Source organism: Geotrypetes seraphini, chromosome 3 (genome assembly GCF_902459505.1).
Source record: "Geotrypetes seraphini chromosome 3, aGeoSer1.1, whole genome shotgun sequence".
NCBI classification, from domain to species: Eukaryota; Metazoa; Chordata; class Amphibia; order Gymnophiona; family Dermophiidae; genus Geotrypetes; species Geotrypetes seraphini.
The window spans coordinates 380,416,599-380,443,780 of record NC_047086.1 but is presented as its reverse complement, the minus strand read 5'-3'; the positions used below and the strand labels follow the sequence as shown (position 1 = coordinate 380,443,780).

At 44.1% G+C, this 27,182-nt stretch overlaps 1 protein-coding gene across 3 annotated transcripts in view; it reads left to right on the top strand.

Annotated features, from left to right (window-relative positions):
- Nucleotides 1-23,081, top strand: part of PPP1R21 (protein phosphatase 1 regulatory subunit 21) — a 113,121-nt gene extending 90,040 nt beyond the window's left edge. For all 3 annotated transcript variants that reach the window (XM_033937745.1, XM_033937744.1, XM_033937746.1), the window contains exons 21-22: nucleotides 17,509-17,637; nucleotides 22,519-23,081. In XM_033937745.1, the coding sequence (XP_033793636.1) occupies nucleotides 17,509-17,637; nucleotides 22,519-22,548 (159 nt within the window). In that variant the 3' untranslated portion in view covers nucleotides 22,549-23,081. The remainder of the gene's footprint in view (nucleotides 1-17,508; nucleotides 17,638-22,518) is intronic.
- Nucleotides 23,082-27,182: the final 4,101 nt, after the last annotated feature.

The window sequence follows — 27,182 nt, the reverse complement described above, 5'->3', positions numbered from 1 at the left end:
TGAAATTGGAAGCAATGTTCTTTTCTGGAGTTGGAACTGGTTACTAGATAGGAAATAGAGGTTAGGGTTAAATGGTAGCTTCTCTTAATGGAGGAAGATGAATTTATAAATGATTTGGATTTGGGAATGACAAATGAGGTGATTTAAATTGAAGGATGAGACAAAACTGACTTAAAACCTTTCTATTTGTTGATGCATATACTTAACACTTTGATTTTCCACATATTTTCTACTATTCGGGTTCTCTGACGGCTTAGGAGTGGATTATGCGAAAGCTTTAATGTACCCTCATGCCCCCCCACTGTCTTATTTATACATTGTAGTCCTCCCTCCTTACCTCACTATCTTGTCCATCGTATGTAACTGTAAGCACTTTCCTTTTTAACTCCTACCCTGTTTCCCCAAAAATAAGACCTATTCCGAAAGTAAGCCCTAGCATGATTTTTAAAGATGCTCCTAATATAAGCCCTACCCCCAAAAATAAGTCCTAGTTAAGACTGACCCACAAAGCTCCCCCCGAATGTCCCCAATACTCCCTGACTCCATCCTTGACACTAGTGCTGCCTGATTTGCTGAAAAAATCAGACCCGTCGATTCAGCAACCCCCACCCCTGCTGCTTTAGGAGGCCTTGGAGCGGAGGTATGTCAGTCTCTCACAGTGAGAGGGTCGGTGGGGTTCTGCTGCACAGGGGGATAGGAGGGAGGGATAGAAAGATGCTGCACAAAGGGATGGGTGAGAGGGGAGGAAAGATGCTGCACATGGGGGAAGAAAGGAAAGAGGAAGAATTAGGGTGGAGGAGAGGAAGGGAAAGATGATTGTTGTAAATGAAAAAAATAAAACATCCCTGAAAGTAAGCATTTTTTGGGCCCAAAATTAATATAAGACACTGTCTTATTTTCGGGGAAACACAGTAATTAGATTGTATGCTGCTTAGAAGGCATTGTCCAATATGTGGGTTAGAAATCCTAAATAAACTTGAAGCTTGAAATAAATAAACTTGAAACTATTCAAACTGTTTAAAAAGCATGAGAAATGCCAGAAAACAGGATATCCAAATGGCAGATGAAATTTATTGTGGATGACTGCGAAATGATGCACATTGGGAAGAATAATCTAAAGTGTAGTTTACTTGATGGTACGGGTTTCACTTTAGAGGTCACCACCCAAGAAAAAGATCTAGATATTGTTATGGGCAGTACATTGAAATCTTCTGCTCAGTGTGTGGCAGCAGCCTGAAAGATATTGAAGCAGTATGTAATTGAGGTGTAACATTGGACTCTGCATCCCTCCTAAATATATCTAAAGCTTATTATATTTCCTCTACTATTAAGAATAAAACAGGAGATGGGGTGGATGATGATGGGTGTGAACCTGATAGTGATGCTTGAGACATTGGTTCAGGAAATTATTCTTAAAGGAATTTTAGTAGCTACCTTTCTGAGTTGCTCAGAGAGAGATGTAGTTTTCATAACTTCTTTAGGAAGAGGACACTCCACTTTTCATGAATTTCCTATTTTTGTAAATATTGATATTTTTTTTGTGTGTGTGAAAGACTCGGTCTATTCAGAAGGATGTTTAACCCTGGGCATGTTCTTATTTTGAAATTTCACAGACAATGCAAGGTGAAATTTCATAGAAAGGAGTATATTTTTCTAGAATCTTCACTATTGGAAGAGTTGATTCAGGTTCAGGAAGATAGAGCAGGATCAAGAGGTTCTGGAAGAACATTCTTTTGCTTGCACATATTGTGGGACAGGATCCTGGCTAGGCCTAGTTGCTTCGCTGAATCCCAGTCCCAAAGTTTAAATAAAGGTGGTGGAACACAGCCCTCAGTGCCTCCCAAGAATTGCACACTATTTCCTGGTTGATCAAACAAAACACTTTAATGGAAAACAAAACTCCAAACACAATTTCAGAAATGGCACGAGCAGAAAGGACAGGCTTCCATGAATTCAATTCATTCCTTATAGGAAGCAAATAAGTCTCACTTTAGCACAAGCTGTGCTTTCAGAGTCAGTCCAGTCCATCAACAAAAAAGTCCTTAACTTTTTCCTTCTGGCCTTACTCAGGGCCTAACAAAACAGTTCATGCACCAAACACTTGTTCTCTGAAAACGCTCTCTCTGGCTCTGGCTGTGGCCCTGTTGGGTAGAGCCGAATCCCCAACAGGCTGGGAGGAGATGAGCCTGTACACCACAGATGTTGCCACCCTCCCAATAGACAGGCTCAGGTTTTCCTTCTTCAACCCCCAAGCACAAGTCAAAGCAGTGCACAAACTGCTCCAAAAAAAATAAAACACAAACTCAAAACTCCCATGAGGAAAAAGAAAACTGCTTGGCTTAACAGCCTACCCACACTCCATTGCATGTTCTTCCCAGTTAGGCAAAACACAATCCTCCTGGTACTCCATGTCATAGTCCTCAGGCTGGGCTTCTGCGACTGGTTTGGACTGGCTGGCTTCCAGTTCCTCCATCTCCCAATCCTCAGGGAAACTTCCTTGTGCTGGCCATGGGTTCAGCTGGAAAGACTGGCTTCCTTCCCAGCTTCTGTTCAGCTCCTTGTCCCAGCTGTCTCTCCTATCTGACGAGGAAAGCTCAGTAAATGGGAGCCTCGGCCACAAGCCACGCCCCCTCCTAGCAGGGTTAGACAAACTTTTAAAGGGCCCTGCCTTCTCAATATCAGCCTGAGCTCTGGACACTCTTAAAGGGGCAGGCCCCTTCCTAAAGTTGTGCACAGGATTTTTACACTGTTCAGGATGTTTCCTATACCTGGTAACAGAGTTTTTAATGGGGCTTACAGGGGCTTTCTCCCCGTTTCTAGTAGGGCTAGCCAGATCCCTGTCACAATATACATAACTCGACCAGTTAAGGCATGATCTACAAACTACTTTCAAGTTATTTAAAGCCTAAGATCATAGATGTGTTCTATCTCCTACCTTAAAGAAAGCCCTACAGGAAAAATATTTAGAGCCTTTTAAACAAAAGAGCTAAAAAAATATAAAAATGTGACTTACCAATAGCATTTCAGAAAAGCAGCTTTGTTGGAAAATCCACCAAACCACAACATTTAAACAGTTGTAAAAATGCTGCTGAGATTGCATCTCGAGTATTGTATGTAATTCTGGTCACCACATTTCATAAAAGATGAAGTTGAACCAGAGAAAGTTAGGGAATCTAACAACTCTCATATGTGGAAAGGCTAAAGAGATCAGGGGCCTTTCAGCATGGAAAAGAGGTCTATAGAATACTGAATGATGTGGAATGGGTAAACTTGAGTTTATCAAAAAGTTCAAAGACTAAGAGCTCCTTTTACAAAGGCGCATTAGGGCCTTAACACGCGGAATAGCACACGCTAGCCACTACCGCCACCTCTTGAGCAGTGCGAGCGCTAAAAACGCTAGCGTAGCTTCGTAAAAGGGTTACTCTATGAAGTTTCACAGTAACACATTTAAAACAAATAGGAGAAAATAGTTTTTCATTCAGCATATAGATGTGGTACTACTTGACAGAGCAAGCAGTAAAGGCAATTAATGTAGCTGGGTTTAAAAAAGGTTGGACAGATTCCTTGAGTAAAAGTCCATAAACTGTTATTAGACCTGGGGGAAGCTGCAGCTTATCCCCAGATTAAGGTCTAGATGCACTAAACATAAATCGCCAATACTGACTGGATCACTGTTGGCCGATTCTCTGGCCAATTGTGGAAGAGTGATAAATGTAGCAAAAAGATTGCGTGCGAATGATTTGTGCGGAGGTTTGTCATAATCTCTCTCTCGTCCGATTGATTGGTGTGAGAGTGACTCTTACACATGTGCAAAGTCGGCAAAGGGAAGCCCAAGCAGCTGAGAGGCAGGGGAAGCCCCAAAAGCAGCCTCCTGCCACTCAGCTTTTCGAGGCAGGAAACCTTATTTTTTATAAATGGACAGATGTGTGTGTGTGTGTGTGTAGAAAAACAACTGCTTTTACATACAAGCAGCAGCAAGACCTACCGCAACCACCAAGAGCCCACAGACCCGATCCTGCCAGGAGTGTGAACTCCTCCCCCTGCAGTCCATTGGAGAGATCAATCTGCCTGCTTTTAAATATCAGCAGCAGTGGAGATCAACTGCTTTTACACCTAAGCAGCAACGAGATCAGCCACAACCACCGAGAGCACACAGACCCGATCCTACCAAGAGTGAGAACTCTTCCCCCCATGCAATCCGCTAAGAAGATCGACTGTTGGCTCTGGGTGGCTTTCCCGCAGAGGAGAGAATCCTGCATTCACCGTGGGCCTCATCTGGGGTAGCCTCCTTGGAGCGGCTGGGGCACGGGCAGTGTGTCTGGGAGGGAATGCATGGATGGGAGAACATCGCAGGGGAGGAGACATAGGCATCCTGGGCCTGTCTGCCAAGTCTCTTCCCTGAAGAAGCCCTTTCTGGAAACATCAATCGCTCCTCCTAAACTTACTTGCTCCACTTCATCACTGACGCTGAAACCGTGGATTGAAGACAAAGTTTTATTTTATTTTTCTTTCCAGCTTATGATTTATCTTTAATCTTATCTATTGTTTTGCCTTTTGTCTTTGTTTTGTTCTATTTCTATCATTTAAATTTCTCCAGAATTCTACTATTCAACGACTCCCCTTCTGCTTCTATTCCTTTCTCTCCTCTCTTCTACCTTCCAAAGCATTTAGATCAATGCTGTCTTGTTAAAATGTTTATTTTATTTTTATTTTTCCTATAACTCTACTTTTCACTTCTCTATTATCCTCCAGGTACTTTAGTTAGATTGTGAGCCTTCGGGACAGTAAGGGAATTTTTCAAGTACCTTTCTTATTTCTAATCTTAATGTATATTTTCTGTAAACCGCTTAGAACCTAACGGATGTAGCGGTATATAAGAAATAAATTACATTACATTACATTACATTACAATAACTGCCCCATAAAAAAAATAAATAAAAAAGCCCTTTTGGACTTCCCGGCACTGGGGATGTCCTCTCCCTCCTGCCAACGAAGCCCCCCTACCGAACCATCCCCTACCCTTCCCCCTTCCTCACGGAAAAAAAGGCAAGAGGGATGCCCATTCCCTCCTGCCACCAGCCTGATTGGCTTAGACTCATCCTCCCTTATATCCTGGAATACAGAGGGAGGAGCCTAAGGCCCTCATTGGCTCAGATGCCTAAGGCCCCTTACAAGGAGCGGGGCCTCAGGCATCTGAGCCAATCAGTGCCTTAGGCCCCTCCCCATGCATCACATGATGCACAAGGGAGGGAAAGCCCCGCCATTCTGGAGCGGCGAGCCTATGAGCAGGATGGACTGAGCGTGGGAGCCCTGCTCCGCCCCCCTCCCGACACAGAGGAGCCAACTTTAAACGGACTTTTGCCACCGGAGAGCCTGCTTTCTTCTCTGGTCCTCCCTGCATCGAGAGAGGAGCGTGGGAGCCCTGCTCCGCCCCCCTCCCGACACAGAGGAGCTAACTTTAAACGGACTTTTGCCACCGGAGAGCCTGCTTTCTTCTCTGGTCCTCCCTGCATCGAGAGAGGAGCGTGGGAGCCCTGCTCCGCCCCCCTCCCGACACAGAGGAGCCAACTTTAAACGGACTTTTGCCACCGGAGAGCCTGCTTTCTTCTCTGGTCCTCCCTGCATCGAGAGAGGAGCGTGGGAGCCCTGCTCCGCCCCCCTCCCGACACAGAGGAGCCAACTTTAAACGGACTTTTGCCACCGGAGAGCCTGCCTTCTTCTCTGGTCCTCCCTGCATCGAGAGAGGAGCGTGGGAGCCCTGCTCCGCCCCCCTCCCGACACAGAGGAGCCGACTTTGAACAAACTTTTACCACCGGAGAGCCGCCTTCTTTTGCCCGTGCTCAAGGCCGTCAGACCACCGTTCCTGCTCTCACAGCTCTCCCCTGTTTAACCCTCCCAACCCGAACTCCACCCGATTCCAATTTTATTCCTGACTATATTGTAGTTTAGTGCCAAATTTCATTACTATCTATGCTCTTTTTTCTATGCTCTCGTTTAGATGCCAAATTCTATTACTGTTTATGCTTTTGCTTAGTGCCAAACTGTATTATTGCCAAAGGTTTACCAGCAATCACTTCTGTGCCCCACTTCCCCCCCAGCACATCCTTGGACTACATAAAAACCTTGGCTGCGCAATCTTTCCTGTTAGTCATCTATTGCCCAAGCCTCTCCTGACTTAGCTACAACAGCAGGACTTAGCCAGCACTTGATAGGGAGACTCTCCTGAATTCCATCCGACCCAACACCCATTCCCCCTTCCTGTCATGCCCCCAACTCTTCAAGCTACCACCTTCCCCGCCCCCCCTCCCACCACTTTTCAAACCACCCTCCCAGCCACCCCCACTTCCACCACTTCCCCTACACTCCTGACAACACTATACTTCACCATTCCCATAATTACAGGCCAAGGCAGATACGGTGATCTCTCTTCACGACCTAAAAAATGCCGTACCAGAAACCCTACCAACCTCATCCCCATTCTTCCCTCTCAACAAGCCCCCTCCAGCAATACACTCAAAATGGCACTCATCAATGCAAGATCAGTTAGCAACAAATCCTTCCTCCTACACGACCTCATCTGTGACAAGACTTGGGACGCCCTCATGATCACTGAAACCTGGCTCCAAGACAATGATGGGATAACACTAGGCGAACTATGTCCTCCAGGCTACCAGGCCCTAGCCTGTTCACGTACCTCTGGGAAAGGAGGTGGAGTGACTACCATTGTCAAGACCTCCGCCACACCTAAACTGATAAACCCCATCAATATTCCCTCCCTAGAAGCACTTGCGTTCACCATAGGCCACAAACACAAAATTGCCCTCATACTCCTCTACAGAACCCCTAGCTCCCCAGCAGATACCCTAGAGACCCTCCTCGAATTCATCACTGAACTATCCATCTCACACAAACACGTGACCATCCTGGGAGATTTCAATTTCCCAGACTACCCCAACACCTCAGGACAAATTGACAACTTCCTCTCCTCCCTCACCGACCTGGGATTTCATCAGGCTATAACCACCCCCACGCACTCAGCAGGCAACATCCTAGACCTGCTCTTCACCCTTAGTGACCCAACTACAGAACCCCAACAAACAACTTATACCACCACACCAGTCCCATGGTCAGACCACCACCTCATTGAATTCGAACTCCCACTCGAAACTACCCTTGCCCCGCGTAAAGACCCTACCCCTCCCACCCTACGTCAACTCCCTAACTCAGTCAGCCCTCCAGCCATGGCCGCGGGCATTCGCACCCTAAATGATACCTGCACCCAACATCCCCAATCCATTGACCAGGCAGCCTCCGCATGGCACTCCAACATCCAATCCCTCTATAATAGCCTCGCCCAGACAAAAACAACCCAAATAATCACCAACAAAGCACCTGCTCCCTGGTACACCAGTGACCTCCGATCCATAAAACGATCACTGAGGAAAACAGAAAGGATCTGGGTCAAACACCCGAACTCGGAAACCAAAGCCCACTGGAATAACATATCCATCACCTACAAAGCTGCCATCCTAGAAGCAAAAAAGACCTACTACTCTCGCCTCCTGCAACTAGCCCCTTCTAGATCCAAACAATTGTTCACCCTCACAAACCAACTCTTCACCAGCGCCCAAAGAAAAAGTCACAACAACCAAACAGAACTTGATAGCGAGACTCTCTCGGACTTCTTCCAGTCCAAAGTACAAACCATCCGAGATAATCTTGACACCAACACCAAACCCACTCCTATTCAACCCCAACCGATTCCAAATACCCCACCCTCCGCCGCTCTCTCCCAATTTCATATGGCCACTCATGCCGAGGTTCTCGAAACCCTGAGAGAACTCAAACCCTCCAACACCATCCTCGATCCCTGCCCATCCAGCCTCCTGCTGTCCACAGAAGACGCCATGGCAGAATCCATCCTCCCCATCATTAACACCTCTCTAACCACTGGGACTGTGCCCCTCAGCTGGAAGTCAGCTATTATCAAGCCCACTCTCAAAAAACCCACTCTTGATCCTAACGAACCCGGCAACTATCGCCCAGTCTCCAACCTCCCATTTGTCTCCAAACTCCTTGAGCGAATTGTGCTCCACCGACTTCACCCCTTCATTGAAGAACAAGCTGCTCTATCCCCTGCCCAGTCCGGCTTCCGAAAAGGCCACAGCACAGAGTCAGTACTCCTTGACATCATTGATGACAGCTGGGCAATACTCGACAAAGGCAGTGATGCCCTACTAGTCCTACTTGACCTCAGCGCGGCCTTTGACACAGTCGACCACCACCTCCTCACATCCAGACTCTATGACCTCGGAATCAAGGACACAGCCCTCCAATGGATCACCTCCTTCCTCCATCAAAGGACCCAGACCGTCCTACTAGGAACTCACAAATCTCGCCCCAAGCCTATAAAATATGGTGTTCCTCAAGGCGCCCTTCTATCCCCCCTCCTATTCAACCTCTACATCAGGCCTGTCATTGATATAGCGCAGAAATATAGCATTAAAATCCACTCTTATGCAGATGACATCCAGCTGCTCCTCCCACTAGGTGAGAACCGATCGTCCCAAATTACTAACCTCCAACATTGCCTCTCCGATATGAAAACTTGGATGTCAAACAACAAACTTCAACTAAACGCCACTAAAACAGAACTCTTATGGATCAGGAAAAAAAGCACCAAATTCACACATCCTACCCTAGCATGGGACTCCACTCTACTAACAGCAACAGATCAGGTACGCAGCCTAGGAGTAACCTTAGATGGACACCTATCCCTATCCGCCCACATATCCCAAGTAATCTCCACCTCCTTCTACTACCTCCGCCAACTGAAAAAGATCAAACCCTACATCTCCACACCTGACCTCGCCCAACTCCTCTACGCATATGTTCTCTCCAGAATGGATTACTGTAACTCCCTATTTAATGGACTAACCAAAAATAATCTCAAACGCCTCCAACGTGTCCAAAATGCAGCTATCCGCCTCCTACACAACCTCAACTACCATGATCCCGTCTCCCCTGCACTCTGCGCTGAACACTGGCTCCCAATTAGCCAGCGCTGTGCTTTCAAGGCCCTAGCAGTAGCCCACAAGAGAATTTATGCCACCACCCCCTCCTACATAAAATCTAAGCTTCCCATCTACACCCCCACTCGCACCCTCCGCTCAAAATCGGAAATACGCCTATGCATTCCCCCTGGAAGGTCCCTCCTCTCAGAAACTGCCCGCAAACGATCCTACAGCCACTTCATCCCACATCTTTGGAATAAACTCCCCCCCCAACTCAGGCAACAGAACTCTTTATTGACATTCCGTAAAATGGTAAAGACCCTCCTCTTCAACAAAAGATCTCCCTCAGTCTACACCCCCCCTTAAACCCCACCTCTCTCTTCTCTCCTCTATTTAACTTCTCCTAAATTTCAGTATAGACCTCTCTTAGTCTGTACTCTGAGAAATTGTCTGTACTCTGAAAAATTGTCTGTAACCTGATAAATACTGCACAATCTTGTATGTCCAAACATCTAAACCTATTGCACATTTATTTGCCTAACTACTTCTACTATGTATGTTTACTTGTAGACCGTTCTGAGCTACTGGGAGAACGGGATATAAATCTAAATAAATAAATAAATAAATTCTGTCCTTCTCCAACATCTCTGAGAAGGTGCGGGGGACCTCCAGTGGCAGAAGGGGAATGGGCATTCCTCCTGCCTTTTTTTCACGGGGGGGAAGGAAAGGGGGAGGGTAGATAATGGGAGGGCACCTGGCGCAGGAGTGGGCCTTTGGTGGCAGGAGGGAATGGGCATCTGACGCAAAATATCTGACGTTGAAAAAAATGAAAAAATAACCAATTACTGACAGGTATAACCTGCCTGTTTTTTACAACAGCTAAAACCCCTGGGTTTTTGGGGTTTGTTTTTTTTGTTTAGCCAAGCGATGTTAATGCATCAATCGCTTGGCTACTTTGCATGGGGTTTTAGTTAATTTGCATGGCCGGATCGGTAAATGGGCGATCAAGGGGAAAAATATGCAGTGAGCCGTTTTGTGAATCGGGTCAGTAATAGCGATCATTGCTAAAGCTGTGAAAATAGGTTTAGCGACTATCGCTGACTTTAGCGCATCTAGCCCTATGTACACAAATATTCACTGTTACTTAGATCATCATAAATCTATACTTCTCATTTCCTTGGATCTTGCAGCAGCATTCGACACTATTGATCATTAGCTTCTACTTCAAAGATTAGCTTCTATCGGAATTACTCATCAGGTCCTTGAATGGTTTAAATCATATTTCTCTGATAGATTCTCTACTGTCTACTTCATCGGCTCTAGCTCTAAATCGTTTCATACTTAACATGGAATTCCTCAAGGCTTCATACAATCCCCTCTGCTTTTCAACAATTTATCTCGCTCTACTGTTAACACTTTTCCAATCCATTGGGTTTTCAGTATATGCTTACGCTAATGACCGCCAACTTCTTTATACTATCGACCCCTCTAACTCTAATGATATCGCTTCTATCAACTGTAAATTAACTAAAGTTCATGATTGGCTAACCTCAAACATACTCTCGTTAAACATCACAAAAACTAATAACGTTCTTTTTCCTTGGAAGAGGGCCAGCACTTAGTTTCACCAATTTCCATTGATCACACCCCACTTGAATCTACTTCGACAGTAAAAATCTTAGGTATCCTCATTGACAACAATCTTACCTACCGTCCTCAAATTAGTGCTCTGGTTAAAAACTGTTTCTATAAGTTAAGGATGATAAGATCCTTAGTTCTTCTCCTTGACTCTAACTCCCTCAATATCCTAATTCATTCTCTTATAATAAGCAAAATCGACTACTGCAATTCACTATATAAAGGTTTATATCAAAAGGATATTAGATGTCTCCAACTCATACAGAATACAACAATAAAAATTATCACAAATTCAAAAAAATTGATCATGTCACTCCTTTGCTGAAGGATACTCACTGGTTGCCCATTCATCATTGGATCATTTATAAAATCGCCCTTCTTACTTTTAAGACCCGATAGACCAATGCACCAGCATTTATAGACAGAATTCTTATTCCATATGATCCCCCCAGAACTTTAAGGTCCTAATCTCAACACACTTTTAACGTTCCTTCATTAAAAATAATTGGCACTCACCGTGCATACATTTTTTTGGTAAGGGCACCTTCAATTTGGAACTCACTCCCATTATATTTAAGAGCAGAACAAAGTCTGGATAAATTTAAGAGTAGCTTAAAATGCTTTCTTTTTAAAGATGCATATGATTGACTTATCCCATGCCTTTTTAATTTATCTTCACTTTTTACAAATTTTAAATATTTTCCAAATCTTTCCCTGGGTTTGTTTGTTTTTTGGGGGGGTTAAGAATTGTAATTTTTCCTCTTCTATCCTTTTTGCTTTACCCTTCCCCCCCAAGTTATCTGTTTTTGTACTGTTTTTGTTTACTTTAGATTTTTAATATACAATGCTTTGAAATTTTATGTTAAGCGTTTAATCAAATTTTAATAAACTATGAAACTACACTCTAAAGGAAAGGAGAAATAGAGGGAATTTGATACAGACATTTAAATACTTAAAATGTATTAATATGCAAACTAATCTGAGACAGGGAAGTGATAGGACTAGACTAGGTCATGAGTTGAGGTTACAGAGTGGGAGACTTAGGAGCAATGCCAAGACTACTTTTTCACAGAAAGGATGGTGAATACCTGGAATGCCCTTCCTGGGGAGCTTATGAAAACAAAAATGGTAACAGAATTCAAGAAACCAGAGGATCTCTATGTAGAAAAAGGATGGAATCCAAAATTGTTTCCTAGCTACGGTGATCTTTGACAGCAACTTCAGTGGTTGGGAAATAAGACCAATACTGGGTAGACTTCTACAGTCTGGGTCCTATAAATTGCAAAGACATCAGGATCAAGGCTGGAGGGGGCTTAGATGGCAACTGCAGTCAGTGGCGTAGCAAGGGTGAGAGGCGCTCCTCCATCGCCCTCATCCCCGCCCCCTTCCCTTCCTTTGTACCTCTAGTTGAAGTTGTTGCTCACGGCGGTCAACAATGTGTTCTTTGCGACCCCGTCAGCTCTCCCTATGCACGCCACCTGGAAGTGACATCAGCAGGATTGCTGATGGGTAACAAAAATCATGTTGTTGACCGCCATGAACAACAGCTTCAACTAAGAGGTATGGGGGAAGGGAAGGGGGGCGCATGCATGAAAGGGAGGATCATGTTTCCCCACTTCTGTCCAAACTTCACTGGCTCCCAATAATTTCTAGAGTTCATTTCAAATGCGCCTGCCTAGTTTTTAAGATCCTACACGGCATCCTCCCTCCACTAATCCCACTTTCTTGGAACTCCTTGAGCCCTGACACCACCAAGCCCACCCAAAAACTTCAACTATCCTTCCCCTCACTAAAAGGTATCCTCTATGCGGGAAAATGGGTCAAATCTCTCTCTTTCAGAATCACAGAGCTCTGGAATAATCTTACTGCCCCATTACGGAATCTGGGCTCCTTCCAATTATTCCGTAAGCACCTGAAAACTAGGCTCTTCACAAAATTGTAATGTTCTCTTCCCCCCTGGACTCAACATCCAATCCCTCTATGCTACTCCTTTCTTTATTAAACTCTTGTAAACCGTGCCGAGCTCTATAGTTATGAAGAGGATGCGGTATATAAACTTAAGGTTTAGTTTAGTTTAGGATTGGGAAGAGGCAGGGGGCAGAGAGGAGGAGAGGTTCCAGTGCCCCCACCAACATGGCGGCCAGGGCGGACTGACTCCAGCAGATCAGAAGTAGGACTGGTGTCAGGCAGACTTCTACTGCATAATCAACCCCAATTTGGTAGGAAGAGAGAGAGAGAAATTGTGTGCCAGTGTTGAATCATGAAGAAGTGGAACCTGTGCAGAGTTAACAGATACAACTCTGGCCACCTTGTTGAGCAGACTAGATAGACCTTTCAGGTCTTTATCTGCTGACATTTACTATGTTACTATGTTTTCCCACTTCCAAAGGAAAAAAAACAGAAAACAAAACAGACGTGTTTAGAAGCATCAGGTTTTTCACCAGTATGTGGGCTCACAATATTTCCTGCCTCTGAGAATATTCATTCACAGGGCACATTGCTTAATGAGAAGTATAGGAAATGCTAGGTGATTTTGGCCATGTCTGAATAGACTCAGGACTTGTGTGCTCAGTACATCCATGAATCTGTGGCTTTAATGAGCTCAGCAAGGTACATTGCACAGAAATTTGTTTAGGGGTCTCTGTTACAGTGGACTAATGCGGGCCTCTGCCACTTTTTACATGGAAACATGAAGGCAAAGGCCAAATAGCCCATCCAGTCTGCCCATTTGCAGCATCCACTATCTCCTCCTCTCCCTAAGAGATCACACATGCCTTTCCCACACTTTCTTGAATTCAGATAAAGTCATCGTCTCCACCACCTCTACTGGGAGACTATTCCATGCATCTACCACCCTTTCTGTACAAAAGTATTTCCTTAGATTATTCCTGAGCCTATCACCTTTTAACTTCATCCTATGCCCTCTCATTCCAGAACTTCCTTTCAAATGAAAGAGATTCGCCTCATGCGTATTTATGCCATGTAGGTCTCTTATCATATCTCCCCTATCCTGTCTTTCCTCCAAAGTCTATATTTTGAGAAATCTGTCCCCATACACCATATGACAAAGACTACCAACTATTGTAGTAGCCTTCCTCTGGACCAACTCCATCCTGTTTATATCTTTATGACGATGCATTCTCCAGAATTGTATTTTTTAATTTATTTATTCATTCAGTTTTCTATACCGTTCTCCCAGGGTAGCTCAGAATATTCTAAATGAGGTCTCACCAGAGTCTTATACAAGGGAACAATACCTCCTTTTTCCTACTGGCCATACCTCTCCCTATGCATCCTAGCATTCTTTTAGCTTTCACCATCGCCTTTTTAATCTATTTTGACCACCTTAAGATCATCATATACTATCACACTCAAGTCCCATTCCTCCTTCATGCATAAAAGTTCTTCAGCCCCTAAATTGTACGGTTCCCTCGGGTTTTTGCAGCTCAAATGCATGACCTTGCATTTCTTAGCATTCAATTTTAGCTGCCAAATTTCAGACCATTTTCCAAGTTTCACCAGGTCTTTCTTCATGTTATTCATACCATCCGGGGTGTCTATTGCAGATTTTCGTATCATCCGCAAGGAGGCAAATCTTACCCAACAGCCCTTCAGCAATATCTCTTATAAAAATGTTAAAAAGAACAGGCCCAAGAACAGAACCTTGAGGCACACCACTGGTAACATCCCTTTCCTCAGATCATCTCCATTGGCCACTACCCTCTGTTGCCTTCCACTCAACCAGTTCCTGACCCAGCCCATCACTTTGGAGCCCATCCTGAGGACACTCAGTTTATTTATTAGATGCCTGTGTGGAAAACTGTCAAAGGCTAGTTAAAAAAAAAAAAAAAAGTAAAGTTAACTTTACTATTTTTTACTTATCTGGATAGTGTTAAAATATGAGCTAAACTCTGGTTTTAGATCACCTTTGTAATGCTTGATATGTTAGCATCCCATTAGCACTGTTATATATATATATATATATATATATATATATATATATATATACTAGTCTTTAAGCCCGTTACATTAACGGGTGCTAGAACATATGTGTGTGTGTCTGTCTTTATTTCTTTCTCTCTCTCTCCTTAGCTGCTTTTTTTCTTTCTGCCTTTCTTTTTCCTTGGCTGTCCATCACCACCCCTTGCCTGCTCCCCCTGTCCATTTTCCCTTCCTTTTACCTCCCCTGTGTCCACCACCACCCCTTCACTGCTCTCCTTATGCAGCAGCAGCCCTTCTCCCTTTGTTTTACCTCCCCCCTGTCCAGCAGCACCTCTTTCCTTCTCCCCCTGTCCAACATTAGTCCTCCGTTCCTTTTCTTCAACCCCCTGTCCATCAGCATCTCTTTCGTTCTCCCCCTGTCCAACGGGTGCTAGAGTAGACGACTGTTTTTTTTTTTCCTTTCTCTCTCTGTGCTTGGATGCTGTCTGTCTGTCTGTCATTCTTTCTGTCTGTATCTCTGTCTTGCACCCTACCTGCCTGTATTTCTCCATTGCGCCATGCTTGCCTATCTCTCTGTGGCCCCCTTCTCTTCCCCGGCATGATTGGTGTGTGCCCCCAGAACACCCTTCCCCCCAAAGCAGCCCCGTTTCCCAATGCCCCTGCCCCCTTTTGTGCCATGCCTGCCTGCTCCGTGGCCCCCTTCTGTTTCCCCCCTATGATTGCTGTCTGGCCCAGCAAACCCCTCACCCCAAAGCAGCCCCCTTTCCCTCTCCCCTTGTTGAGCCATGCCTGCCTGTTCTGTGATCTCCTGCCCATGACTGCTGTGTGTCCCCAGCACACCCCTACCCCCAAAGCAGCCCCTTTCCCTCTCCCCCTGCTTGCCTGCCATGCCTGTCTGCTCCCTGTACATCAGCATTTCCCTCCCCCTCACCTGTTCCTTCGTAGCAGCATGGAGATAAAACAGCTCCCTTAGTTCTTTGCTGGATTTTTTTTTAAGTTTAAAGATGCCTACGCGGCTCCTCTCACGATCCGGCCTGCGTCAGAAGCCTTCTCTGACACAGGCCGGGATCGTGAGAGGAGCCACGGCGGCAGTTTTAAACTTTAAAAAAAAATGCAGCGAAGAACTAAGGGAGCCATTTTAAAAGCCGCCGCCGCGGCTCCTCTCATGAGCTGCACTTATATTATGTCGGAAGATGAGAGCGGAGCCGCGGCGGCAGCAGATTTGAAATGAAAATAATTTATGCGGCCAGCCGGCTCCCTCGAACCCCTCCTCCCCCCCCTTTCCCTTCCCGCGGTCCGTCTGGCTGCGTTGTTCTCTCCCTCATTCTCAAACCGTCCGTGCCCTACCTTCAAACTTGCAGTTCAGGCCTTGAGGATCATGGCAGGGAGGAAGGCATTGTTTGGCGGCCGCTAGAAGGAGGGGGGAGTGATGAGCCAGCGGTGCATCTGGATTGTGAGCAGCCCTGCCTTCGGTCCTGTCTCGGTCCCACTAAACCGGTTGGCAATAACGAAGGCAGACATCACGGGGGCTTTCCCTCTCGCTAAATCACTATAGGCTCTGCCGGTCTCGATCCCGCCCCTCAGGATCGAGACCGGCAGAGCCTTTAGTAATTTGGCAAAAGGGAAGAACCCATGGCATCTGACTTTGTTATTGCCAGCCGGTTTAACAGGGACAGGACCGAAGGCAGGACTGCTCACAATCCGGATGTGCCACAGGACTCGGCGTTCACTCGCTCTGTGACGGCTCGTCTTCTGCCAGTGACGTACTAAGCGCGCATGCGCAGTCGTGCGGCCACACCACTACAGAAAAGGGATCAGGGAATACGTTTCGCTACTGCGCATGTGCGGGCTAGCATTTTATTATTTAAGATATATATATATATATATATTTTTTTTAACATGAGTAAAGTAAAAATCATGCAAATTTTACATACAGTTTAACTCATTTTATTATACTACTAGTCTTTAAGCCCATTACATTAACGGGTGCTAGAACAAATGTGTGTGTCTGTCTTTCTTTATTTCTTTGTTTGTCTCTCCTTGGACACTGTCTGGCTGTCTTTTTTTCTTTGTCTCTCTCTCTCTCCTTGGACACTGTCTGTCTTTCTTTCTGTCTGTCTCTCATTCCCCTTTCCCTCTCCCCCTGGCCCCTTGTTGTGCTATGCCTGCCTGCTCTGTGGCCCCCTTCTATTCCCCCCCTCCCATAGCAAAGCATGATTGCTGTCTGGCCCCCAGCACACCCCTCCCCCCAAAGCAGCCCCCTTTCTCTCTCCCCCTGGCCCCTGTCTGCCTGTATTGCTCCCTCTTCTGGCCCACCAGCACGAACCGCCACTGCTGCTCCTCTTTAAAGCAGCCTGCTGAGGATCGCTGGCCAGCTGTAATGAACCTCACAGGCCACTCTCCACCTTGGTAGCACGTTCCCTCTGACACATGGTATCGCGTCAGAGGGAACGTGCTACCGAGGTGGAGAGTGGCCTGCGAGGTTCGCTACAGCTGGCCAGCGATCCTCAGCAGGCTGCTTTGAAGAGGAGCAGCAGAGGCAGCAGTTGGTGAGTGAGGGCGGGAGGGGGGAGTTGCCAGCGTGTTCTCCTTGCCTCCTATTCAAAAATCAAATTCAGCATGGAGGCAGACACCACGGTGGCAGGGATCACAAAACTCTAAGTGCCCATGCGCGCTTAGGGTTTTATTATAGAGGATAGTCATAGTGTTTATCAGGGTTAATTCTTTTGCATAAACTAACGGCCTCTTTTACAAAGCCGCACAGCAACAGCCCCCGAAGCCCTTTAAATCTCTATGAGCTTCGGGGCCGTTAGCACAACTTCTAGCGCGGCTTTGTAAAAGAGGCCGTAAGTCTGTGATATGTGAACAGGAGGTATTTCTATGATGATAACTTTATTTGTATTTTAATGCTCAGGATGAATTAACCACTACGAAGAGGAGTTATGAAGATCAGTTAAGTATGATGAGTGACCACCTTTGCAGTATGAATGAAACACTATCTAAACAAAGGGAAGAAATTGATACTTTAAAGATGGCTAGTAAGGTAAGTTGGTAAACGTGGGATTTATACTGCTGAAATACAAGCGTTCTGTAAATAACATAATAGATTTGTAATCAAGATTTCTTCGAGGACATGCAGGCATTATATTCTCACATGTGGGTGATATCATCCATAGAGCCTGGTATGAACATTGTCAAGTGTATTACAGTACTCCCCTCATATTCACGGGGGTTCTGTTCTAGGAACCCCCGCGAATGCTGAAAAACCGCCAATATAGTTTTTAGTGGGGGATATAGGATAGGGCGGCAGGAGAGGGCAGCCAAAGCGCCGGCGAGTGAAGGAAATCGCTCGTGGTATGCTCCGACCACCTCTTTCTGTACTAAAGTTGGGCCTGACCAATCAGGAGTTGCGTGTCAAAGCAGCTCCTGATTGGTGAGGCCTGAATTTAGTACAGGTGGTCGGAGCATACCGCGAGTGATTTCCTTCACTCGCCGGCGCTCTGGCTGCCCTCTCCTGCCCAGTCATTCGCGGTCGGAAAATACTGCGAATGACCGGGACCACGAATTCGTGGGGGAGCACTGTATTACTAAATCTTTGAGGCAGACCCCACCTTATGCAGGTGCCTTCCTGCACTGGACCAGCACTCTTTAGTTTTTGCAGAGCTGAAAAGCTGTATTCTTCAGTCTGTCTCTTCAGCACGTCAAATTTTGATATTTTTGTGCCTTCCTAGTATTTTTTCCTTCATTATTCCTTGGGCTCCTTTTACAAAGGTATACTGGGGCCTTAACACGCGCAATAGCGCGCGTTAAATTCCCAAGCGTTCTAGCCACTACCACCTCCTTTTTAGGAGGTGGTAGATTTTTGGCTGCTGCATGCTTTTTTTGCTTTTTTTTTTTTTTTTTTAATTCTTTATTTATCATTTTAAATTTTTAACAAAATCAAACATTTTGTACAGAAAGATTGTCTGATCATACACAAAGTAAGAAGAAAAATAATTTCCATAATACTAAAAATCTCTAATCATACAATCTCAAGTCCTCAATGAAATGATCCAAGAATTTATGAGTGAACTTTAAGGAAATCAATTAATAAATTCTATACAAGAAAAAAGTATCTAATGACTGGTTTAAGGAGCTTATATTCTATTTAATCAAGTCCATTTGTTGTTACTATTATGTTGTTCCTTCCTTTTCCAAACGTTTCAGCGTCAAGAAAGCTGTAAGTTGAGCCGGTTCAAAAAACACATATTTATTATCTCGATACCTTATTATACATTTACATGGGCAACGTAAAAAGAAAATACCACCCAGCTGTGTAACTCCTGCTTTCATCAGAAGAAATTGACGTCTACGGTTCTGAGTTTCTCTACTAACATCTGGAAACATTTGAATTTTCAAACCCAGAAATTCTTTATTCTTGTTCTTAAAAAACATTTTTAATATCCAATCCTTATCCGGCAACAACGCCACAGATAATAAGAGAGTTGCTGGTTTAGCCAAATCTTTATCTGATGCTTCCAGAATTGCTGTCAAATTTTGTTGAAGGTCTTGTGCTTCCTGTTTCTGGTCCTCCGCTTGCTGATCCATTACTTTGATATACCCAAGTGAGAGTAGGTATTGATTCCTCAGGAATATTTAATATCTCAATAAAATACCTTTTTATCATCTCCCTTGGGTTTATAGATGGAATTTTTGGAAAGTTCAGTAAGCGCAGGTTATTAGTCCAATTATTTTCCATAGTTTCCAATTTTCTTACTGCATGCTATAGCACGCGGTAATTTTGTGCGTGCGCTAAAAACCCTAGTGCACCTTCCTAAAAGGAGCCCTTTGTTTTTCTGAGGAGCCCCAGTTCTTTCCAATCTTTCCTCAAACTTCTAAAAACTTTAATTTTTGCCAAACATTTTGAAAACTAATCTCTTTGAAACTTTTGCTATTACTTTCTTTAGTTTTTATCTAATTGTTGTAAACCGAGTGGAGCTTCCTTAGGTTGACGACCCAGTATATAAAGTTAAGCTTTAGTTTAGTTTTCCTTTTTGCCAGTAGTTTGCTCAAATTTCAACAAATTTTACTAACTTTTTTGACCTTTTCATGCCCAGGTAGCATTCTTGAGCTCCCCAAGCTATCGAGCCCTTTGACTTTGTGTCAACTATTTATCTCTCCATGTTAAAGAGGGTGCAGAATGGCTTTAAGAAATGTGCTCAATGTAATAGGACCGTTTTAGGCTCTGACCTCCATAACTGGTATGTTCAGCATCTGGGACCTGAGCATCAGAGCATTCATAGTGACCTCTGCTTGCAATTGCAAAAACGATCACTTAAAGCCCACAGAATCAAGTGTGATAAACCTTTTGAATCTGTATCAACGTCGAGCATGGTGGGAGACTTGGGACCTGATGCTCAGTCTCTACATTGGCTTCCTTCAGAGACAGTACTCCACATCCTCTTCATCCATTCTTGTGCATTGAGGGATGCTTCACATAAGAAAGTTAGAAAGCACAGATATTCTTCCCCTTCTAGGTGTAGCACAGCATCTTCCCAGGCATCAGCGTTTTCAACACATAGCAAGCATCAATGCATCGAGGAGCACTCGCCATCGCTGCAGATCATGTCTTCTATCAGGTGTGCCTTGACATCAAGATCTTGCATGCCCACACAACTGGTACCACACTACTTCCATTCCAATGTCTCATCAGGTGCCAATGCTGACTCTCCGGGAGGGGATCCAGGCTATGCCCAGACGAGAGCTTGCTGGGCTACTGCAGTTGCAGTCTTCACAGGCTTTAAAGGCTATTACACCTGCCTCAGTCCAGCCCAAGGATACATCGGAGCATTGATCAAGTAGACAGTCACTCACTCCCGTTTGACATCGAGCATAGGGGTCGGCACAGACCCATCTGATGCATGTGTTGTCATCAGTAGAGGACTTATCTCTTGAGTTAACAGATCAACCCCTGCCTTCATGCTCTTCCATACAGAATCAACACTCCTCTCAACGCATGGGATACTGGACTAGATGGCCATTGGTTTGACCCCGTGTAGCTATTCTTATGTTCTTATATACCTGACTTCCCTAGAAGAGGCTACTTGACGAACCTGATTTTTTTTTTTAGCACACTAAGACCAGGAAAGCATGTGCATAGTGGAGGGCTCTGCCTCAAAGATTTAAAGTGGCGTGATTCTCTAAATGGTGCCATCATATGATTGACACCCAATTGGCGGCCACTAATATCAGCACCGTTTAGAAAATTCAGGCCACTGTATGTTCCTAAATATAGGCACATATGTATAACATTGCCCTCGTGTGTGACAAAATGGCTTTTCCTTCATTTACAAACTTACACATGTCTGTTCAGGGAATGGGTTTGAAAAACCATGGTAAAGCACATGTTGTTAGGATGATGGTGGCTTTGTAAGGCATGTGTGTGTCTTTCTGCCTATGAGGACCAGAGGCGTAGCCAGACAGCCAATTTTGTGTGGGCCTGAGCCCAAAATGGGCATTTCGCTTGCCCCTCCCCCGTCAGCCCGTGTAGCCTCTTTCCCTCCCTTCCACCTCCCCCAAGCCCATGCAACATCTTTAGTTCATCAGCAGCAGTTTCTACATTCTGCCGGCGGCTGACGCAGAAGCCTCCTCTCTAATGCAAACACATTAGAGGGAAGACATTTGGGTCATCCCCATGGCTATACTTGGACAGACAGATGAAACCTCCCTAGTGGGTGCTATCACTTGGACAAAATGTGCCTTGAAGGATGCACTGAGCTAAGTACATTGGCTATTCTGTGCAATATCTGAGAAATAAATTGTCTAATTTTGTTTAGTTATGCAGTGCCCAGTGATCACTTGTAGAATTTCTGTTCTCGTCTGTGTTCCCTTTTCTATGTATTTTAGGTTCACATAATCTATTTTTCTTGTACATAATAAATTTCTCATACTTAATATTTGTTAGAAATTGGCAAATGTATACATGACCCCTTGGATAATTTTGTTAATAGAATAAACAGTTTTATAACATCAGATGTATAAGGCTTTAATTATGTTCACAGTTAAAAACACAAATGGGAAATGTTCACAGTTAAAAACACAAAAGGGAAAGGAATGCCAATGCCATATAACAAAAGGAGAGGTCCAGGAAAATAGTATAGTCAAGCTAACAACAACTAGATTTATTAATAGAGAAGTTTGAAGTAAATCAGCATACACCAAGTCCAACTAGATAAGTGGTCTCAAACTCGCAGCCCGGGGACCACATGCGGCCTGCTAGGTACTATTTTGAGGTCCTCGGTATGTTTGTCATAATCACAAAAGTAAAATAAAACACTTTCTTGATCATATGTCTCTCTAGCTATAAATGACAATATTATTATTAAGACTTAGCCAAAAGGAAAGATTTATAAACTATAAAGAGTTTTTACCTCATGCAAAATTGTCATTTCTTTAATAAGATATTAACTATTTTTTCTGAGGCCCTCCAAATACCTACAAATTCCAAAAAGTGGCCCTGCAAAGAGTTTGAGTTGAGACCACTGAACTAGATTAAGACAAGAGGCTGCAACCCCACAATGCTCATTCGTGCAGCCCTGAATTTCCTAAGGAAGGGTCCTGTACATAACGTAGATGAGAGAGTATTCCAGTGCTGATGAGCAATACAATAAAAAACACTTTAATGAATACAGTCAAGTCTTAGTCCTCAAAACTGTGAGGGAGAATCATACGATGAACACGCTCTTAGCAAAAATACGGGGGAGGGGTGATGGGATAGAGTGCTTTTGTGTTGAGAGTATGAGGTTGTGTTATAGTAATGGCTGCTTCCCTAGTGCGCTTACTGCAACTATGTAGAATTCAAGGTAGAGTGTTGTAGACTCTGTGTGGAATTCTCTTAGCAAATATATACGAAGGTTTTTACTGTTTTATTTCTTTTTCATACTAGGGAAATTCCAAAAAGAATAAAAACCGGTGATTCACGGTGGCTTGCCAGTCATTGACCATACTGATTAAATTGCTACATTGCAGAGCAACAGATGCTAATACTTCTGCATCCAACCCTTCAATTAGTCCTTTGCTGGAAGAAGGCATTTCCTAGATCCGCCTAATGAAAAGTGACTTTGAAACCTTAAAAAAAAAAAAGCATATTTCTACCAGGAAGTGCAAACAGAATTTCATATTAGCAGTAACAGAGTAATGCACACCCTAAGCATAATTTACTTATGAATTTCCCAGTTTTTATGGAGCACTTTTAAACTGAATATTAGTTTCATTTCAGAGGTTTTGTATATTTTCAGATCCAACTCTGTGATAACTGTTTGTATTGATAATTGCAACTGATTAAAATGTTGGACATGTCTGTATTCATACATTACTTCTTCACTAGCATTCTAAACCCAGTATCCCTTACTGTAAATGTATTTTGTCCGCCAGCTCTTGAATCTTGTCCTGTATTATTCAGACTGAATGTGTAAGAAAGTGAATGTCAATAAACTTACTATCACGGTGCTTATAGTCAGCTTTATTTAATAGAGAAAATGGAACAAACACCACCAAACTAGCTGATCCATCTAGCTGCTACTGGGTTTCATGTATTGACATAGGGAGCAATGAGTGAGGTGATTTACAAATGATACAAAATTATTTAAACTTGTTGCACAAGCAGACCCTGAGGAATTACTGGACAGTTTTTAGAAAGTGGGGGGGACTGGGCATTGAAACAGCAGATAAAATGAATATAGACAAGTGCAAAGTAATGCACATAGGGAAAAGTAACACTAATTATATAGCAATGCTTCTCAACCCTCTCCTGGATGGAAACCTAGCCAGTCAGATTCTCAGGATTACCACAATAAGAACATAAGAATAACCCAGTATCCCATCCTTATAGTGGCAAAAACCCAAATAGTAGCAACACTCCATGCTACCAATCTAGGACAAGCAGTGGCTTCTCCCATGTCTGTCTCACACAGCAGACTATGGACTTTTCCTCCAGGAACTTGTTCAAACCTTTTTTTCAAACCAGCAATGTTAACCGCTCTTACCATATCCTCTGGCAATGCGTTCCAGAGCTTAACTATTCTCCGAGTGAAAAAATATTTCCTCCTAATGGTTTTAAAAGTATCTCCCTGTAACTTCATCCACTGAGCCAGTTTGCTCAATTCTCTCCCTCGCCATGCACAGGTGACACACAGGGACCAATGAGAACCTGTCCAAAAGGGGTATTGTCGGACACACAGAAGGCTGCTTGTTTGCCTCTCTGGTCAGCCAGCATGTCTCGCCAATATGATAACAGAATAAGACACAGTACATAGCAGCGCCTTCAAAACTCGCTCCTAAGTACCTTCACTATGCAAGAGGAGCCCAGTGCCGTTGGACGACCTTGGCTGTGAACACACACAGCTTGTAAACAAGTCCATAATGCTTCTGGAGAGAAATGATAGTTCATGGCCTGAGCTAGGCCTAAAGCCTCCAAAAGGTAGAGCAGGGATGCCCCTACAATATGTCATGCAGAATGTATATTTTGTTTGATTCAATTCCCTCTTTACATTCAACCCCCTCTCATACAATCCAATTAGCTAGGTGTGCCTCCAGGAAAGGTTGAAAAGCACTGAAGTATGGGGTAAGGACTTCTGCTCTTAGGTGTTTATGTATTGTAAATTAATATTTATTTTCCAGCTTAAAAGGGGATTCTTGGAGAGTACAAAACTTAGGGCTAGATGCTCTATTAAGTTTGGATGCAAATATCATTTGCATGCAAATGTGACCGATCAATCCCTCAGTGAGCGATTGACACAAGCACAGAACCCTAAAAGCAGTGACAGGGGAAGCAGCCTCCTATCACTGCTATTAGAGCTTTTTTTTTTTTAACGGCACAGATGATGTGTGTGTGTTACATATGCATAATCTGTCCCATTTAAAAAAACAACAACCCGCGCCTTGCCCCCCACTCCCCCAGCCAGGCACCCGCCACTGTCCCCACAACCCCCCCAAATGGCAGGAGAAATGCCCACTCCCTCCTGCCATCCCAACTGATCCCCGCTCCCTGTGGCAAAATGGCAGGAGGGATGCCTACTCCCTCCTGCTACGAAGGTCCTCCGGCACCAATCCTCCCCTTGAAAAAAAAGCAGGAGGGATGGCCACTCCCTCTTGTCATGAAGGCCCCCCTGCCAATGGCCCCCCTACTCTCCCCCCCCCAAAAAAAATGTCAGGAGGGATGCCCCCTCAACTCCCCCCTCGTACCTTTTAAGTTGGCAGCAAGAGGGGTGCTCAGTCCCTCTTTCTCCAAGTCTACAATACCAGGCCTTCCCCTCCCTGTGCATCACATGATGCACGGGGAGGGGCCTAAGGCCCTGATTGGCTCAGATGCCTCAGGCCCCAACGCTTGGGACTTCCTTAGGCTCCTTACTCTGTACTCAGTCAAGCCAATCAAGGCCTTAGCCTCCCCCCCCCTTGTATCATTTGGCTATTTTGCATGGGGTTTTTGCTAATTTGTATGGCCAGATTAGAAAACACATGGTGGGCTGTTTTGTGCATCGGATCAGTAACAGCGATCGTCATTAAAGCTGTGAAAACAGGTTTAGTGATGATCACTGACTTTAGTGCATCTAGCCCTTAGGGTTTATCATTGTTTTTGCAGTGTAGATGCCATCTCTGGCTATTTGTTTCAGAAAAATCAACTAAATACATATGTGGAGCTGAAGAGTCAGCACAGAAAAAAAATCATAAAGTTCATTAAGTATGAGTTGGAAGATCCTAGAGACAGGGTGTTGAAAAAGTACTAGAGGAAATTGTGTGTGTGTGTGTTGGGGGGGGGGGGCAGAGGCATTCTGGTTTTCATTCATTAAACATTATTTAACTTATTTTTGTTTAAGAGTGTTTTATTAGTGTTTATCAGTTAAAATCTAAACTCAAAAGTCATAACTATAGGTACACAATGTCAGGTTTCAGATTAGGAGTAACCACCTAAGGAAAGAATCTTGAAGTCTTTGTAAATAATACATTTGAAATTCTCAACTCACCTTGTAGTAGCACTAAAAATCCTCATAGAATATTATGAATTATTCAGAAAGAAATGGAGAATACAAATATTATAGTACTTCTATACTGTGAACCAAAAAAAACCTGTACCAAAATATTTTTTGTTGTATCTTCCACAGAACTCTGCCGATTCTTTTGAAATTTACGGCCTCTTTTACAAAGCCGCACAGAAACAGCCTCGAAGCCCTTTAATTCTCTATGGGCTTCGGGGCCGTTAGCGCAGAGCAGCTGCTAGAGCGGCTTTGTAAAAGAAGCCGTTAGTGTGTTGTGTCCTGAATGAAGTTGATGTAAAATGTAAATATTTCCCACCCCACCACAACACTACCTTGTGAAAATGAATTGTGAACTGAATAAAAACATATCAAAAAATTTTATGGCTTATCTTGCAGAAAAATATAATGTTTCAATTAAGCAGATGTTCAGAGTTTCACTCTCTTTGCACAAAGGCATGCCCTCAGCCTTAGATTACTCCTGAGCCTACCACATCTCAACTTCATCCTGTGCCATCGCATTGCAGAGCTTCCTTTCAAATGGAAGAGACTCAACACATTTATGCCACATAGGTATTTAAACATCTCTATCATATCTCCCCTTGCCCGCCTTTCCTCCAAAGTATACATATTGAGATCTTTGTCTATTCCCTTACTCCTTATCATGAAGGCCAAGCACCATTTTAGTAGCCTTCCTCTAGATTGACTCCATCCTTTTTATATCTTTTTGAAGGTGCGGCCTCCAGAATTGTACACAATATTCTAAATGAGGTCTCACCAGAGTCTTATACAGGGGCATCAATACTTCTTTTTTCCTACTGGCCATACCTCTTCCTATGCACCCTAACATTCTTCTAGCTTTCTCAGTCACCTTTTCAGCTTGTTTGGCTACCTTAAGATCATCGCATACAATCACACCCAAGACCTGCTCTTCTGCCATGCACTTAAGTTCTTTACCTCTTAAACTGTACAGTTCCCTCGGGTTTTTGCAGCCCAAATGCATGACCTTGCATTTTTTAATATTAAAATTTAGCTGACAAATTTCAAAGCATTCTTCAAACTTCACCAGGTCTTTCTTCATGTTATTCACACCATCCGGGATGTCTACTCTGTTGCAGATTTTGATATTGTATGCAAAGAGCATCCCAAGGGCCCTCAGTTTATTTATTAGACATCTGTGTGGAACAATGTCAAAGGCTTTGCTAAAATTTAAATACACCTCATCTAGCACACTCCCTCTATCCAATTCTTTGGTCACCCAGTCAAAGAAATTGATCAGATTTGTCTCACAAGACCTACCTCTAGTGAATCCATGTTACCTTCGGTCCTGTAATCTACATGATTCCAGAAACTTCACCATTCTGTGTTTTAAAAGCATTTCCATTAATTTGCATGCCACAGAAGTCAGACTTACTGGCCTGTAATTCCCTACTTCTTCCTTCCACTTTTGTTTAGAGGGACCACGTCTGCCGTTCTCTGGTACCACTCCTGACTCTAGAAAAGCACTGAAAAGGTCAGCGGAGCCACCAGAACTTCCCTATGTTCCTTCAGCACCCTCGGAAGTATTCCATCCGACCCC